The 15,053-nt window shown below is 53.4% G+C and overlaps 1 protein-coding gene across 8 annotated transcripts in view; it reads left to right on the top strand.

The window, feature by feature from the left end:
• The first annotated feature begins 10,597 nt into the window (after nt 1-10,597).
• Nucleotides 10,598-15,053, top strand: part of CACNA2D4 (calcium voltage-gated channel auxiliary subunit alpha2delta 4) — a 140,181-nt gene continuing 135,725 nt past the window's right edge. For 5 of the 8 annotated variants that reach the window (XR_008512291.2, XR_008512290.2, XR_008512292.2 and 2 more), the window contains exons 1-4: nt 10,598-10,857; nt 11,145-11,335; nt 11,962-12,073; nt 13,188-14,564. Coding sequence is in view for 5 of the 8 variants with exons in the window: in XM_054527858.2 (XP_054383833.1) it covers nt 14,338-14,564 (227 nt within the window). In the remaining 3 variants the exon portion in view is untranslated. The remainder of the gene's footprint in view (nt 10,858-11,144; nt 11,336-11,961; nt 12,074-13,187; nt 14,565-15,053) is intronic. The other 3 variants (XM_054527859.2, XM_054527857.2, XM_054527860.2) reach the window with 2 other exon arrangements.

Raw genomic sequence — 15,053 nt, 5'->3', positions numbered from 1 at the left:
ATTCACACATGCACACATACATATGCACATGCATAAACACATGCAATACACACGCACATACACCTCACATATACATACACATCACACACAAACATGCACACACACACGCACATGTGTAAACACATGCAATACACGCACATACACCTCACATATACATACACATCATACACACACATGCACATGTGTAAACACATGCAATACACACATACACCTCACATATACATACACATCACACACAAACACGCACACACACACATGCACATGTGTAAACACATGCAATATACACGCACATACACCTCACATATACATATGCATCACACACAAACACGCACACACACACACATGCACGTGTGAACACATGCAATACACGCACATACACCTCACATATACATACACATCACACATAAACATACGCACATACATTCACACATGTACACATATGCACACATAAACACACATGCAATAGACAGGCACATTAACACATGCCCATATACGTTCACTCACACACGCACACACATACATGCACACATACATTAACACAATGCACCTCCACACATCCACATCATAGACACACATGTACACACATTTGCACACACACACCCCAGCCCATTTCCAGCAGTCTCCTGTTATCCTGCGGAACAAACCTCTGCCAATTCCATCCCAAGCATCGCTGAGTCTCGTTCCCTGTGGTTTGGCCCCCACAGCACCCAGCGGATGTTCCCTCTGCAGACAGGGAGAAGCAGGCAGAACCTCTTCACTTCACCTCACGTGACCCTCAGCCCACACCCCTTCTCTCCACTTCTGCTCACTAAAAATTTCACTCCTGAATGTTGTGCACGCTCCAGCTCACACCATCTCCCCTGCTGTGGAGAGAGACGCACGATGCACGTTGAGTCTTCACTGCCAGCTCCCCGCCAGGGCTGGGAAGCTCCAGCCCTGGGTAACCACCGCCAAGAACTCTGTCCTGCATTCTTTTGTCACAATCTTGGAGTTTGTTCTTGACATTGAGCAGACCAGGGCGGCCTGCCCTTGGCAATGGGCCTAGGAAGCCGTGGTGCCAGGCTGCCCACAGAGACCCCGCCACTCCCCACGTGCATCTGGTCCAAGCCTCTGAAGCCCTGAACTTCTTGCCTCTGCTATTCTGCTGCTGTTGCTTTTTCTTTTCTCTCCCGCCCCCACCCTTGGGCACACAAGCAATCAAGGTAATCTTCCTCCTTAGTGTATATAAACCTTCATCATTGGTTTGGACAAGGACCCTTTAAAAGTTCATTTCCTCCCTTTTATGTCCGTACCCTACTCCCATTCCCTACAACCCCTCAGCCATTGTATTCTGTTCAATGTGTTATTTTTTGTTTGTGTTTTTACAAAATGTATATTGTTTTGGGTGCGTGGCTTTATATTCTATAGAGGTGTAAGATGCACGCAGAAAAGTATGCAGAGTCCTCAGTGAACAACTCAGCGAAGTTTATAAACAGCCGTCTGTGTGTGTCTGCATACATGTGTTAACCCACATCCAGACGACAATCTAGAACATTTCCAACACTTCAGAAGGTCTCATATATACCCTGCTTAGTCAAACTAACCTTCTGGGATGTCACTATGCTGATTCTTGTCATCATAGGTTTCTTTCTGGAATTTCACATAAATGGAGTGACACAAAGCAGCGTATTCACCGTCTTTTATCTGGATTCTTTCACTCCTCGTTATGTCCATTTTTAATCACTGTGTAGTATTCAGTTGCATGAAACTCTGTGGACCTATTTTTTTTTAGGACAGGATCTCACTGTCACCCAGGCTACAATGCAGTGGCTCTATCATAGCTCACTGCAGCCTCGACCTCCTGGGCTCAAGTGACCCACCTGCCTCAGCCTCCTGAGTAGCTGGGACCACAGGTGCCTCCTGAGTAGCTGGGACCACAGGTGCCCCCTGCCACGCCCAACTTATCTATGTTTAATTTCTGTGGTTCTGTGTTATGAATCCCGTTCTGGCTTTCCCTCCACTAACTGCCATGTTTATGTGTCGTCCTCATCGCCATGTGCACGTGTCCGCCAGTGCTCCACTCAGTGCTCCACCACGGCATCTGCCACTCTGCCACCAGCTCTGCAGGGATAGACGTACAGGCCCCAGTCATGGCCCTGCCCTGACAAGATGCTGGTCCTCTTCCTGCTCATTGACTCCCCTATACCACACTGCTGGGGTCAGACAAGGCTCCATCCAGGAACCCATGACTTCAAAAGAAAGAAACCTTTGTCCTCAAATTTGGTAACAGGCAAATGGTCTGTGTGGAAGCCCTGTCTGCAGCCTCTGCTCACTCCAGGATGTGCTGCCCTCACTGCTCCTCTGACGTGCCCCCGGCTCAAGGCTGAGCATTCCTGTATCCACACAGGAAGTCCAGGGGGACCTTGGGGGCACCCAGGGAGACTGGGGCCCTCCACCTCAGGGCTTTGAATCCAGGTCTGGGGCAAGCCCTGGGAATCAGCATGGGAGCACTGGCAGCCATCCTGTGGCCCTGAGGGGAGCCAGCTGGAGGACAACCTGAAATGCTGAGGGCAGCAGGAGGAAACACGGAAGGAACCTGCATCCTGGGTGACGTCCCGGACCTGCTGCACTCGCCAGCCCTGGAGCCACCTGCCTCTGGCTTCTTGTGATCTGTCACACTGTTATTATTATTTCAGTCCTCAAGTAGGGGTTTCCTGCTCCTTGCAGCCAGAAGCACTAAGTGGTACCCACCCCACCCCTGCCGGGCAGTCTTCTGATGGCTCTGAGCTCCCTGAGGTGGGGGCGAGGCAGGGTCTATGCTCCACTCTGAGGGCCCAATGGAGCAGCAGGTGTTCGGACACATGGGGTTTACTCCAGGCAGAAACCACCCTCATAAGGGCATGAGACCCAGGCAGAGCGAGCTCTCTGGCCTCTTGGTATTTTCTTTTGTGTCTGCCTTCTCAGCAGCATATGAGCTCCTCCAGGGCAAAAAATCGCCATCATGCTAAGGGGTTCTGGACCCTGGGGCCAGGCACAGGGCCAGGCACACAGTGGGTAGGTAGCAAAGGCTTGCTGGGCGCTGTGGGAGAGAAGGAAGGGGAGACATTGAGGAGCAAGAGAAAAGGAGAAGCCGAAGGCCAGACAGGCAGAGAAGGAAAGGTTCGTGGAGCACAGTCTCTTCCTGGGGACCCAAGGAGGCCCCACCAAGAGAGGAACTGAGGCTGTGAAACAGAAGGATGGAGGCCTGAGAGACCCAGGCCAGTGGACAAGTGAGCCTGAGCAGACGGAACCATCCCCATGCCCATCTGGTTTTCTCCTCCTCCTCCTGCTCCTCACCGCCTTCCTCCTCTACCTCCTCCTCCTCCTCCTCCTCCCCCCCTTCCTCCTCTACCTCCTCCTCCTCCTGCTCCTCACCCCCCTTCCTCCTCTACCTCCTCCTCCTCCCCCTCTTCCTCCTCCTCTTCCCTCTCTTCCTTCTCTTCCCCCTCTTTCTCCTCCCCCCTTACCCCTCCTTCCCCACACTCTGAAATGAGCACATGGCTCAGACTGAGAGGACAAACCTCCAGTTGAATTTAATTGTAGCTGTAGTTCCCCAAAATGCTTTGAGGATTCATCAGAACCAGTAGATGCCTCTCTGCTTCCTCACCTACACACCTCATTTTGTAGCTTCAGAACAGGTGTGACTCAGGCAGAGGAAGGGCTACACAGGTGTCACTGCGCCCACCCCTAGGGAGACTGCTACAGACAGACTTCCCAGTGGCACCCGGCCCCCACCCATGCATGGTGGCCACGGGCGTGAGGAGGATGATAATGACAAGGGGAGCCACGATGACCACAGGGTTATAGAGATCTTGCCATTTGCTGGACAATGTGGAGGAAAGTCATACACACCATGTCGCCTCCCCCGACACCCGCAGGGCAGGTATCATTGCCCTGCATTCTATTGAGGAGGAAATTTGAGTTGGAAGTGCCCAAGATCACGTCGTTAATAAATGGCAGAGCCTAAACAAGCCCTTAGCCACTACAACACTCCTTGTTGCCACTGTGTTGGAAGCTTAATCAGGATTAATTCTTCTTTCAAACTCAAATGCTACCCCCGTTGTGTTAACCTCTTCAGAAGTGTCTGCCAGTGTGTTCCGTAATGATCCAAGAGCGCTTCTCACATTTATCCTTGACTATTATGGTCTTCACGTTGATTGTATCCCTGGTGTATCTCTGAGCGCAAGGATCCCATCCCCCCGCCTCTGTATCGCCCCTGCTGTGCCTGACACGGAGAGAGGCCCATCCCACGAAGCCTCGCGCAGGCAGTGCGGTGGGTGCAGGCAGCCTGGGCTCGGTGGTCCTGGCTCTTTCGTGAATGGGGCATGACACCGAGGAGGATCCTTCTCTCGTCTCAGTTATGTTTCTGGAAAGTTGAGGGCTGAGCTCCAGTAACTCCAGAAGCCCCTTGGAGCATGAGCATTTGATGGCTCCCACTCGCCTCTGCCACCTCCTCCGGGACTGTTTCCAGAGGGGGAACTGGGGTCCAGAGTCATCCTCTATCCTCCGAGGCGTGCCCAAGGCTTTCAGCACGGGAACATCAGCCCAACTAAGGCGAGCCATGGGGCTGGCCCCTGAGGGCGGTGGGCCAAGGGAACAAGAGTTCACCAGTGAAGGCCAGCCACAGTCACGAAACGGTCACACCCATAATTCCCTTTCTCTACCAGGAAACACGTGCACCATTTCTGTACATTTCCCCCATCAGGAGGAAGTAGATGGACTCTTCCCAAGGCCAATGGGATTCATTTTAATCCCATCATCGCAGTTTGTAAGGCAACATTTTCTCCATGGATTGCTTGAAGGAGAACCCGGACAGCAGCCCTGGCTCCTGGCTGGTCTTCATTTGTTGGCCCTGGATAATGCCGACCTTGGTGTGACCCTCAGTAGATCCTTGACCAGCCCTCTCTGGCCTTTCTGGAATGCTGTCCTTGGGGAGCTCAGAAGAGCAAATTCCCAGCAAGCTGCCAACCTGGACCAGGCGTCCTTCCTGGAAGTTGGCCTGGTTCTCCGAGGAAGCATTCGGCTTCCTGCCAAGCTAGCCCCACTCCCCACTCTCACTGCTGTGAGTTGCCTCCTCCAGGCTGCTATGGCCTCTGGGCTTGGCCCGGTGCTCTGAGCTGCGCATGGTTACATCTCAGCACGTTGCCAACACCTCGGATTAGCTGGCGTGGGCCCCAGTATTTCTAATGGCAGGGCTTAGGGACTGATTTCCACTGCAGTGGTGACTGCCCGGCCAGGTGCTCATACCCACCCTCCCGGTGTAACGCTACACGTGCTGGCTGCCCACCTCCTCCGGGTTCTGACCAGGCACAGCTGCAGAGGTGCAAGTCTAAGTGAAGTAGGGAGCTGAAAGGGGGGCTGTGAGGACTTCTGATTCAAAGCGACTCTCCCAGGATTCCATCTCCCTCCCTCCTGACTGCTGGGCAGCCAGGGCTCTGGCCGGCATGGCTTCTGGGCCCCTCTGCTTCCCCTCGTCCTCCTCAGCCTCAGCTGACTGTGTAGTCACAGCCTCTTGCCTGCCCCGAAAGAGATGGAAAAGCTGCAGATGGAGATGACCTGGAGACCAGACTTTCTAGCAACATGACCCTACTGGACGGAGTCACTGCAAAGGGCAGTGCGGTGGCTTCCAAAGAGGAGCAACATGGTCAACACCTGTCCGCATGTCCCAGCGAGCGCCCTGGAAACTCTGCCTTCTGGCCTGACGTGATGGGAATAACCAAGACCATCTTGCCGGGGGCCAGCTGACCTCAGGCCAGCTGCATTGCATCCTCCATCTCCCCCTCTCCTTTGACAAGGCTTTTATACCATGTGTCACCAGAGTCCATCTTGGCAGACAGCTAACCTATGTCTTAATGTGTATGGGATGTGCATTCATCTGCATGCACGGCACATGTGCTTGGTTGGTACTGTGTGGTGCATTACATGTGTGCATGCGTGTGTGTGTATGTTCATGTGTGTGCTCACTACCCACCGCCCGCAGTCACTAAGCTCACTATGTTCCCTAAGCTTGCCTTGCTTCTTCCTCATGAGCTCAAATGTCTCACATTCGCATAGAACATCATGAGCTCACATGCACTGTCTCCGATGATCCTCTCACCCGACTCTCTTGTATGTAGATGACAAAATTAAGAGCGAAAGGCCAAAGTTGCACAGGAGATCAGTTTCAGGGTGCACACTAAAAACCAGGTCTTCGGACTCACATGTGGGTGAGGCTTGTTCCCCTGCACACAACCAGAGAGGCTGTGAAAGGCTCCAAGAGCAAATGGGCCCCTGGGCCCCACAGATGAGTCCCTGCCCAATCTCTGCCCCTTTTTGCACACCTTTGCTTTCTGCTCTGAAGAAGAAGGGGTGCATCCTTTGCTAGCTCCCCTGAAAGTGTCTTGGGAGTAAAGTTTTGCCCATCGGTCCTTACACAGGGAGAAAACTCACATGTACATGATAATGGAGAGTGTTTTTGAGTGCCAGGCCCTGTGCTGAGAGCTTTACCTGTCTCATTTTGTTCAATACTCACAGGACTGAGGCAGACCTAGTTGCCCACATCGTACCCTTCTGTTCTACCTTGATAACCACACCCAGCCCCAGGCAACAGATCATGATTTGTTAGACAAGTTATGGTAATCCTGTTCCCATCTTTCTAGCCTCCCTTGCCACTGAGGGTGACCACGTTGCCCACTTTTGGCCAATTAGTCAGAGGCATGGCCCTTCTCTTGTCCCCTACTGTGAACTTGGACATGATGTTGAATGGCAGCAGCCGGCTTGCGACTGTGAGGTGAACTACGTGAGGATGAAGCCAGCAGGCAGAGGAGGGAAGGCAGAAAGAAGGAGGGCCTGGGTCTCTGCAGACATCATGGAGCAGCTGAGCCAAGACGGGCTGCTACTGGAACTGCCCACTCCAAACTTCTTGTTTTCACAAATCCCTATTTGTCATCTGGGTTTTCTGTTACTTGCAGCTGAGTACATTTCTGCCTGACACAGGTAGTATCATCCCCATTTTACAGATAAGATAAAAGGGTTAGGAAGGGACAGTGCTGGGGTTCAAGCCCAGACCCCCAGATGCCAGAGCCTGAGCTTGCGCATTGTCTGTAAAGAGCTGGTTAGGCACATGACTAATATCAATGAGACTGCAAGGCAGATGCTCACCCCATTTAACAGGCTAATTACAGACACATTTTGTCTTTATATTACATAAAGCACAGAGGCCCTGGCTCTCAGGACTGCCGGCACCCTCTCTCTGGCCAAGGTCATGTGGACAGCCCCTCATGAGAAGATCTGGACCAGCCAGAGCTGAGCACATGCAAACTATTTTCAGACATAGGGCCATCTGCAGCAGGGCAGGGAAGTCAGAGCCACCTGTGGAGAACTCCAGCACCCCAGGCCCCTCCCACATACAGATGGGGAAACTGAGGCCCAGAGCGGGGAGTGCTTTGCCCAAAGTCACGTTTTGAGTTACAGAGCTGAGACCTGATGCCAGGTCCCCTTCCCCAGGTAGGTGCCCTCTCCATCCTCCCAGGTGGTTTCCAGGCCTCCTTCCCCAGGTGAGTGCTCCCTCCATCCTCCTGGGAGGTTTCCAGGCGTCCTTCCCCAGGTGGGTGCTCTCTCCGTCCTCCCAGGAGGTTTCCTGGCCTCCTTCACCAGGTGAGTGCTCCCTCCATCCTCCCGGGTGGTTTCCAGGACTCCTTCCTCAGGTGGGTGCTCCCTCCATCCTCCCGGGAGGTTTCCAGGCCTCCTTCCCCAGGTGGGTGCTCCCTCCATCCTCCCGGGAGGTTTCCAGGCCTCCTTCCCCAGATGTATGCTCCCTCCATCCTCCCAGGTGGTTTCCAGGTCTCCTTCCCCAGGTGGGTGCTCCCTCCATCCTCTCGGGTGGTTTCCAGGCCTCCTTCCCCAGGTGGGTGCTCCCTCCATCCTCCCGGGTGGTTTCCAGGCCTCTTTCCCCAGGTGGGTGCTCCCTCCATCCTCCCGGGAGGTTTCCAGGCCTCCTTCCCCAGGTGGGTGCTCCCTCCATCCTCCCGGGAGGTTTCCAGGCCTCCTTTCCCAGGTGGGTGCTCCCTCCATCCTCCCGGGAGGTTTCCAGGCCTCCTTTCCCAGGTGGGTGCTCCCTCCGTCCTCCCGGGTGGTTTCCAGGCCTCCTTCCCCAGGTGGGTGCTCCCTCTGTCCTCCCCTGCACTGCACCTCAGCACACCTGGTCAACATAGACCTGGGATTCAGACCAGAGTCTTCATATGCCTCGCCCTTGTCCCCATGGTGAAGTTGCTGTCAGGATGCTGGTGAGCCACTGGCATGGACAATGTCACACTGCCACTCTGCCTCCATTTCCCATTTCCTTCTGCATGGGGCCCTGGGGCCCACCCATCACAGGTCAGAACCTGGAACACATCCTCTGGGCTCACAGCTAGCCCTCACTTGTTGGTTAAATGAGGAAATTGCTGGTGCCTCTCAGCACTTCCTCTGGTCTTTCCTCTCAAAACCTGTTCTTTGATGCTTGAAATCTCCGCCGGGCCCTCTGAGTTTCTTCTGCTTCAGTCTTTACCTCCCCATACTCTCTCTCTCTCTCTCTCTCTCTCTCTCTCTCTCTCGCACACACACACACACACACACACACACCCTCTAACAAGTTACCTTCAGGGTATTTATAGACATGGCAGGTCCCCAGGGATCCGCTCTTTGGCAAACTGCCTCTTTGCACAGCCTCGCAGCGGCTGCCTGCCTGGCCAGCCTCTAATTAGCCCGCTGCCCTCTCTTCCCGGGCTTTGATGTGCTTCAGACTTTCCAGGCAGAAGGTACAAGTTGGAGGCCTGACATCCCGCAGGCAGGAGACTGCACCAGCAAATCTAGGTTGACACTAGGCTGATGAGCTTGTTTACCACCTGAATTCAAGCTGCATTTCTTAGTGATGGGTGGGGAGACGTGCGTGTGCATGTGTGTGTCCACGTGTGTGTGTGTGTGGGTAGTTGCAGGAGGCACATGTTCAAGCAAGACCATTTTGTTTAATGACCTTATTTCTCACTTCCTCCTCCCTTGTTGAGTAAAAATTGGATGGGCTGGCCGGGTGCTGTGGCTGACACCTGTAATCCCAGCACTTTGGGAGGCCGAGGCGGGCGGATCACGAGGTCAGGAGATCGAGACCATCCTGGCTAACATGGTGAAACCCCGTCTCTACTAAAAATACAAAAAAATTAGCCAGGCATGGTGGCGGGCGCCTGTAGTTCCAGCTACTCAGGAGGCTGAGGCAGGAGAATGGCATGAACCCGGTAGGGGGAGCTTGCAGTGAGCCAAGATCCCGCCACTGCACTCCAGCCTGGGCGACAGAGCGAGACTCTGTCTCAAAAAACATTGCCTGGGCCATGATTAAAGGCATTAGGAGTCTGAAATGCACTCTCCCTTTCAAAGCTCTGCAATCCAGCCAGACTGGCATTTTGGAGCGATGGATGTTTGAAGAATGAGAAGCAGTCTCTGGGAGATGAGGAAGTCGGGAGGGTTCTGGACTCCTGGTTTTGCCCAGGGCAGCTCTACAGCACCCCACACACACCTCTTTTTTCTCTCTTCTTTTAAAACATTGTGCTAAAATACACGTAACTCAAAATTTACCATCGTAAGCATGTTTTAGTTCAGTGGTGCTAAATACATTCATGCGCTTGTGAAACCACCACCACCCTCCATCTCCAGAACCCTTTTCACCTTGCAGAACCAAAGCTCTGCACCCATTAAACACTAACTCCCCACTGCTCCCTCCTCCAGCCCTGGGCATCCACCATTCTGCTTTCTGTCTCTGTGAATCTGAGAACCACGTATAAATGGAATCATACAGTATTCGTCCTTCTGTGACTGGCTTATTTCACTCATCATAATGTCCTCAAGATTCATCCATGTTGTAGCGTGTGTCAGGATTTCCTTCCTTTTAATAGTTCATCGTGTGCAATACCACGTTTTGTTTGTTTGATGACACTTGGATTTATCCATGATCCATGTCCATGCATGGTGGACACACGGGTTGCTCCCACCTTCTGCTGTCGTGAATCACAATGCAATGAATAGTGGCGTATGAATACCACAGAAGGCCTTCGTGATGTCCTGTGTCACTTGAAGATGAAATGAGCTGCCCGAGACACATCCGTAAAATGAATGGGAAATGAAAGCCTTGCCTGGCTACATGGGGGTTTCCAAACTGACCCTGGGGCCCTGGGGCTCCTGTTCAAAGGCCCCAGAGAGCGGAGGCGGAGACAAGCAGGACTTGGCCCAAGCGCCCTCACCTCCACCCAGAATCACCCCCCTTTCAATCCCTCCTTCATTCCAATCATACGTTCACTTCCTTGTGCTGAGGGACTGGGCATACAGCAGGGACAAACAGCTCGCAGGCCCTGCCCCTTATGGAGGCTGCGTGCTAGAGGAGGAGGCCTGTATATGGCACGTCTCATGGTAGCCACTGAGGAGAAGAAAGATGCTGCGAAGAAGGACAGGGAACGTCAGGGGTCGGGCCAAGATGGTGGATCTTGCAGCCAGGAAAGGCTTCACTCATTAAAAAGGTGATTTTCAAAAAAAAAAAAAAAAGTTTTTTAATGAAGAAGTAATTCATACGCCGTAAAATTCTCCATGTTAAAGTTTGCAGCTCAGTGCTTGACAGGCTATTCACAAAGTTGTGCGTCACTGCCCGCCACTCTCCCATTCAAGGCCACTGTCATCATAAAAGGTGGCGCTGAAGACTTGAGCTGGATGTCTCCTGCTGGCCCCTCCGAGTGCTCTCCCTGCCCTGGGGGGGCTGTCCTGGGGGGAGCGGGGGCACGTGGATAAGTTCCTAAGGTTCATGAGGTGGGGGCACCAGCAGGAGAGCGGCGGAGGCAGAGGGTGAGTGGGTGTCCACTGCCCCAGCCCTCCCATGGGACTGCTGTGGCTGGCCGCATCCCTTGACCGGAGGCCACAGTCCTCCCCATACAGCCTGTTCTCTCCAGGGTACAGTGGCTTTCCCGTCCCCGTCCCCGTCCCCCTCCCTGAGGCTTAGGGGCTGACTCCCGCGGTTTCCAGCCCTGGCCACTGCAGTCTCCCTGCAGGAGTCCGTCCACACCTCTGTAAATAGCCTCTCTGTTAAACTCTTCTCAAGCTGCGCGATCCAAGGGTACCGGCTCTTCCTGCAGGAAACCCGACGCCAGACACGGATGGAAATGAGGGAGCCGGCCACGCAGGGGGAAGCAGGCAGACACCGCCATAGCAGGGACTGCGAACGCAGAGTCAGCCGCACCGATGGGGGGCGCGCCTGAGGCACCCAAGGAGCAGCGGGAGCCCGCGCCCAGAGAGACACGGTCGGGGAGGAGCCAGCTCCGGCCAGGTAGGGCCTCGTGGCTGTGGTCAAAACTGTGGCTTTTCCTCTAAGGGAGATGGGCAGCCCTGGGGGCTTCGGAGCAGAGGAGCCGCAGGGTCTGACTTATATTTGAAAAGAGCCTTCGGTTGCCGCATTAAGAATAGATGATGAGAGGCAGGGTGGGGGACCAGACAGGGGCCCGCAGGAAACAGGTGGGGAAAGCTGGTTTCCAAAGGACTCCTTGGAAAGGTGTGGATGTAGGGGACGCAGGATGCAGCCCGGGTGTGACCCGCTCCTCCCCCGAGTCGGGGAAGGAAGCCGTCGCTGGAGCCTGAAGGGGAAGTGGGCAGAGGCAGCTGCCTGGAGGCCAGCGGTGGCCTTGGGCTGAGAAGCCCTGGTTTTGAGGCTTCCTAAGTATGTCTAAGGGGCGCACAGGACCCAGGCCGCCAGTGTGTCTGTGAAGGACGGAGCTTTCCAAGCCGCTCTCACGCTTGACAGTAGAGGGAGGCGAAGCCTTTCCGGACAGGGTGCTGGAACCTGGTGGGGGCAGTGGGAGCTTGTATAATGTGGGAGTGGTTATCCATAAAAGAAAAATAATGCAAATCACAGATACAAACATAAAAATAAAAGTGAATATTTATTATTGAAAGCAGGATCTCGAAGAGACATTTGCACACCCGTGTCGAGAGCAGCATATTTCACAGTAGCCAAAAGGAGGACACCACCCCAGTGTCCATCGATAGAGGAATGGATGCTCAAAATGAGGTCTGTCCACACAATGAAATACTAATCCACAATTAGTCACCCTCAAAAAGTAAGGAAATTCTGACACACGCTGCACCGTGGGTGAACCTTACCGACATTGTGCTAAGTGAAATAAGCCAGTCATGGAAGGACAACTATGTGATGACTCCACTTCTGTGAGGTCCCTACAGCCATCAACATCAGAGACACACAAAGTAGAGTGGTGCCCGCCAGCGGCTGGGGGAGGAGGGAACGGGAGCTAGTGTTTAATGGGTTCAGAGTTTCAGTTTTACAAGATGAAAGAATTAGAGAGATAGATGGTGGCGAAGGTGGAACAACATGATAAATGTATTTAATTACACTAAACCGTACACTTACAAAAATGATTAAGATGGCACATTTTATGTTATATTGGGCCACAATAAAAAAGTTGAAAAAAGGTGAATATTTGTTTAGTTTTAAAAATCATTCCAAATTACAAATTTTAAGAAGCTGATGAATGCCACCAAATTCACAAAACCTAGAGAAGTTATATTCTTTTTATGTGTTGACTGCCCAATGCACCTCTGTAGCATTTTTTCTAAATGTGTTTGATTTGTAATCCTCAAAACATGTACAAAATTTATGTGAAATTAAGGCATTCATAGGAATCATTTAGATGCCTCTAAAAAATACATTGTATTCAGCCACAAAACTGTGCCACCAGATTACTCTGATACTACAACACTGACTTATTGATGAATCTGTGTGGGAGTTTTGTCATCAGAACACTTGCTTCTGCAAGCATTTCTCTGCGTTGGTGGCAATTTTGCTTACCATTTTGCTGGAACCACCAGATTTTGTGAAGACACAGTGCAGCAGTTACACTAAGAAAATAATCCGATACGGGGACTGCATAAAATCTATGACTTCACCCCCAGAGGACCCATGTGGTACTACTACTGGTTTGGGCTCACAACACAAGAATTTTGATCAGTTCTAATTTGTGTAACTCTCGTCAGAACACAAAGCAATGTAGGGTGTATATTCTTTCAATATCCACTATTTTCCTAACAGGAGAGAACTTCTGTCCTGGCCAGGCCTTGGTGAGAACCAAATCCTCCGCTAACAATATTACCTGTGTGGCTTTTTGCAGATTTTCTGCAGATGAGCTCTTGACTGTTACTTTGCCCTTCCCACCACACATGGCCGGGATGGGTGTGGCAGAGTGTGCTCACATCCCGGCCCAGCCTCTCCTGCTGCAAGTGCTGGTGGGATGTCCTGTGGGACGAGCGTTCCTGGAAGCCTACACTCAGCTGGAGGTAACTTCTCTGTACAAAGAAGTCACTGTGAGCCACGTCAGCATATCCCACTAAGCCCAGATTAAATGTTTCCCCAGCTCACTTTCCTCTTAACTGGATCCCCCAAGTGCCCTCGGCCACCCACGCATCATCCAACTAAGGGTCTATCAGACGGAAGAGAAGTTGGGATGGAAAGAGACAGTCTCAATCGGTTACGGTTAAACTATCTCGACTTTTGCATATTTTACAAAAACACTTGGCCACAGGAACACATTGCTAGGGGCTCTCCGGGAAAGGGGGGAGTCTGTGGATTCAGGGGTCCCGAAGCTTCATCAGTTGCACAGCAAATGCGTCCCCAGCCCCTCCCACGAGCAGCTGAGATATGGAGGCGTGGGTCCACTGACTTCACCTATGACCTATGACCTGTCCCAAAGGCAGCAGGCCTGGAAGCACCAGCCAGAGTCCCAGCTCTGCCCCTGGGACTCCCCGGGCCTCAAGAGCCTCTGCCAAGCAGGGATGAGGACATGCCCCCACCTCAGGGTCAACAAGAGATTTGTGGGTCAATCAGAGTACTGTGCAAATTCAGCTGCTGTCCTCTGGCCAGAGTCACAGCAAGTCCTTCCTGGGTCCAGAAGGTGGTCCCACAGGACGGGGCTGCCTCTTTAAAGCAGAGGGGTGCACTGCAGCCCTGAGGGAACCAGCTGCAGTCACGGTAATCTTGGGAGGCAGCTCCCCGCCCCCTGCCACCCCCTCCCTGCTGTCAGGAGAGGATTAGAGGAGAGGCCAGCAGATTAAAGGGGTTCATGTTGCCACAGCCTCTCCCCCAGTCCCTGTCTCCGAGGCCTGCTTGCTAGGTGGGGCGACTCTTCTGTGAGCTGCAGCTGTGGAGCAGAGAGAAGCCCTCCCCACCCAGGACTGAGAGGCTGGAGACCCTGGGCTCGCCAGGGCCCAGAAGACAAAGCCTTGGGGCGTCCCTGGGGTCTGGGAGGCAGGCAGACAGAGCTCATGGTCTGTGGCTGCTCTGCCCTCCTTCCTCTCCCCAACCCCAGGCCCACCATGCCTGCAACCCCCAACTTCCACGCAAATCCCAGCTCCACCAGCCGCTGGATTCCCCGCCAGCCAATGCCCGTGGCCTGGACCTCTGTGCAGAAGACCTCGGCCCTCCTGTGGCTGCTGCTCCTAGGCACCTCCCTGTCCCCTACAAGGGGGCAGGCCAAGATTCCTCTGGAAACGTAAGCATCACGTTCAACCCCACCCCAAAAACCCCGTCACCCTTTCCCGCTTTCTTCCCGGGCTGGGCCTCCATCCTCTGCCCACTCCCCCCGCCCCTGCCCTCCTTCTGGGCTTTTCCCCAGTGGCTGCGACTGACCACTCTCTTGCTGTAAAGCCCTTTTCTTCTCCGGCCTCCTCTCTCTCCTCCCAAAAGCTCTGTGAGTTCTGGAGTCCCACCTGCCCCTCCCCAGAAGCCAGATGGCTTTAGGAAGAACTGATCATCAGGGCTGCTGTCTTCTTGGCCTGACAAGCAGCTTCTGGGACACCTGCAGGGCGGGTGCTCCTTCAGGATAATCGCTGAGATGAGGCGGCCTGGAGGAGCCGGGTTATCTCGCCATTGCAGCTCCCCAGAGGGTTTGGTAGGAAATGGGTATTTTGACATTCCAAAAAGGGGAAGCAGTTCTGAACCCACAGAACGTCTCATGCACACAGGAGGTGACTTGTCCAGA

This window comes from Pongo abelii, chromosome 10 (assembly GCF_028885655.2).
Source record: "Pongo abelii isolate AG06213 chromosome 10, NHGRI_mPonAbe1-v2.0_pri, whole genome shotgun sequence".
NCBI lineage: Eukaryota > Metazoa > Chordata > Mammalia > Primates > Hominidae > Pongo > Pongo abelii.
The sequence above is the reverse complement of the archived record's forward strand: the minus strand, read 5'-3'. Positions and strand labels throughout refer to the sequence as shown.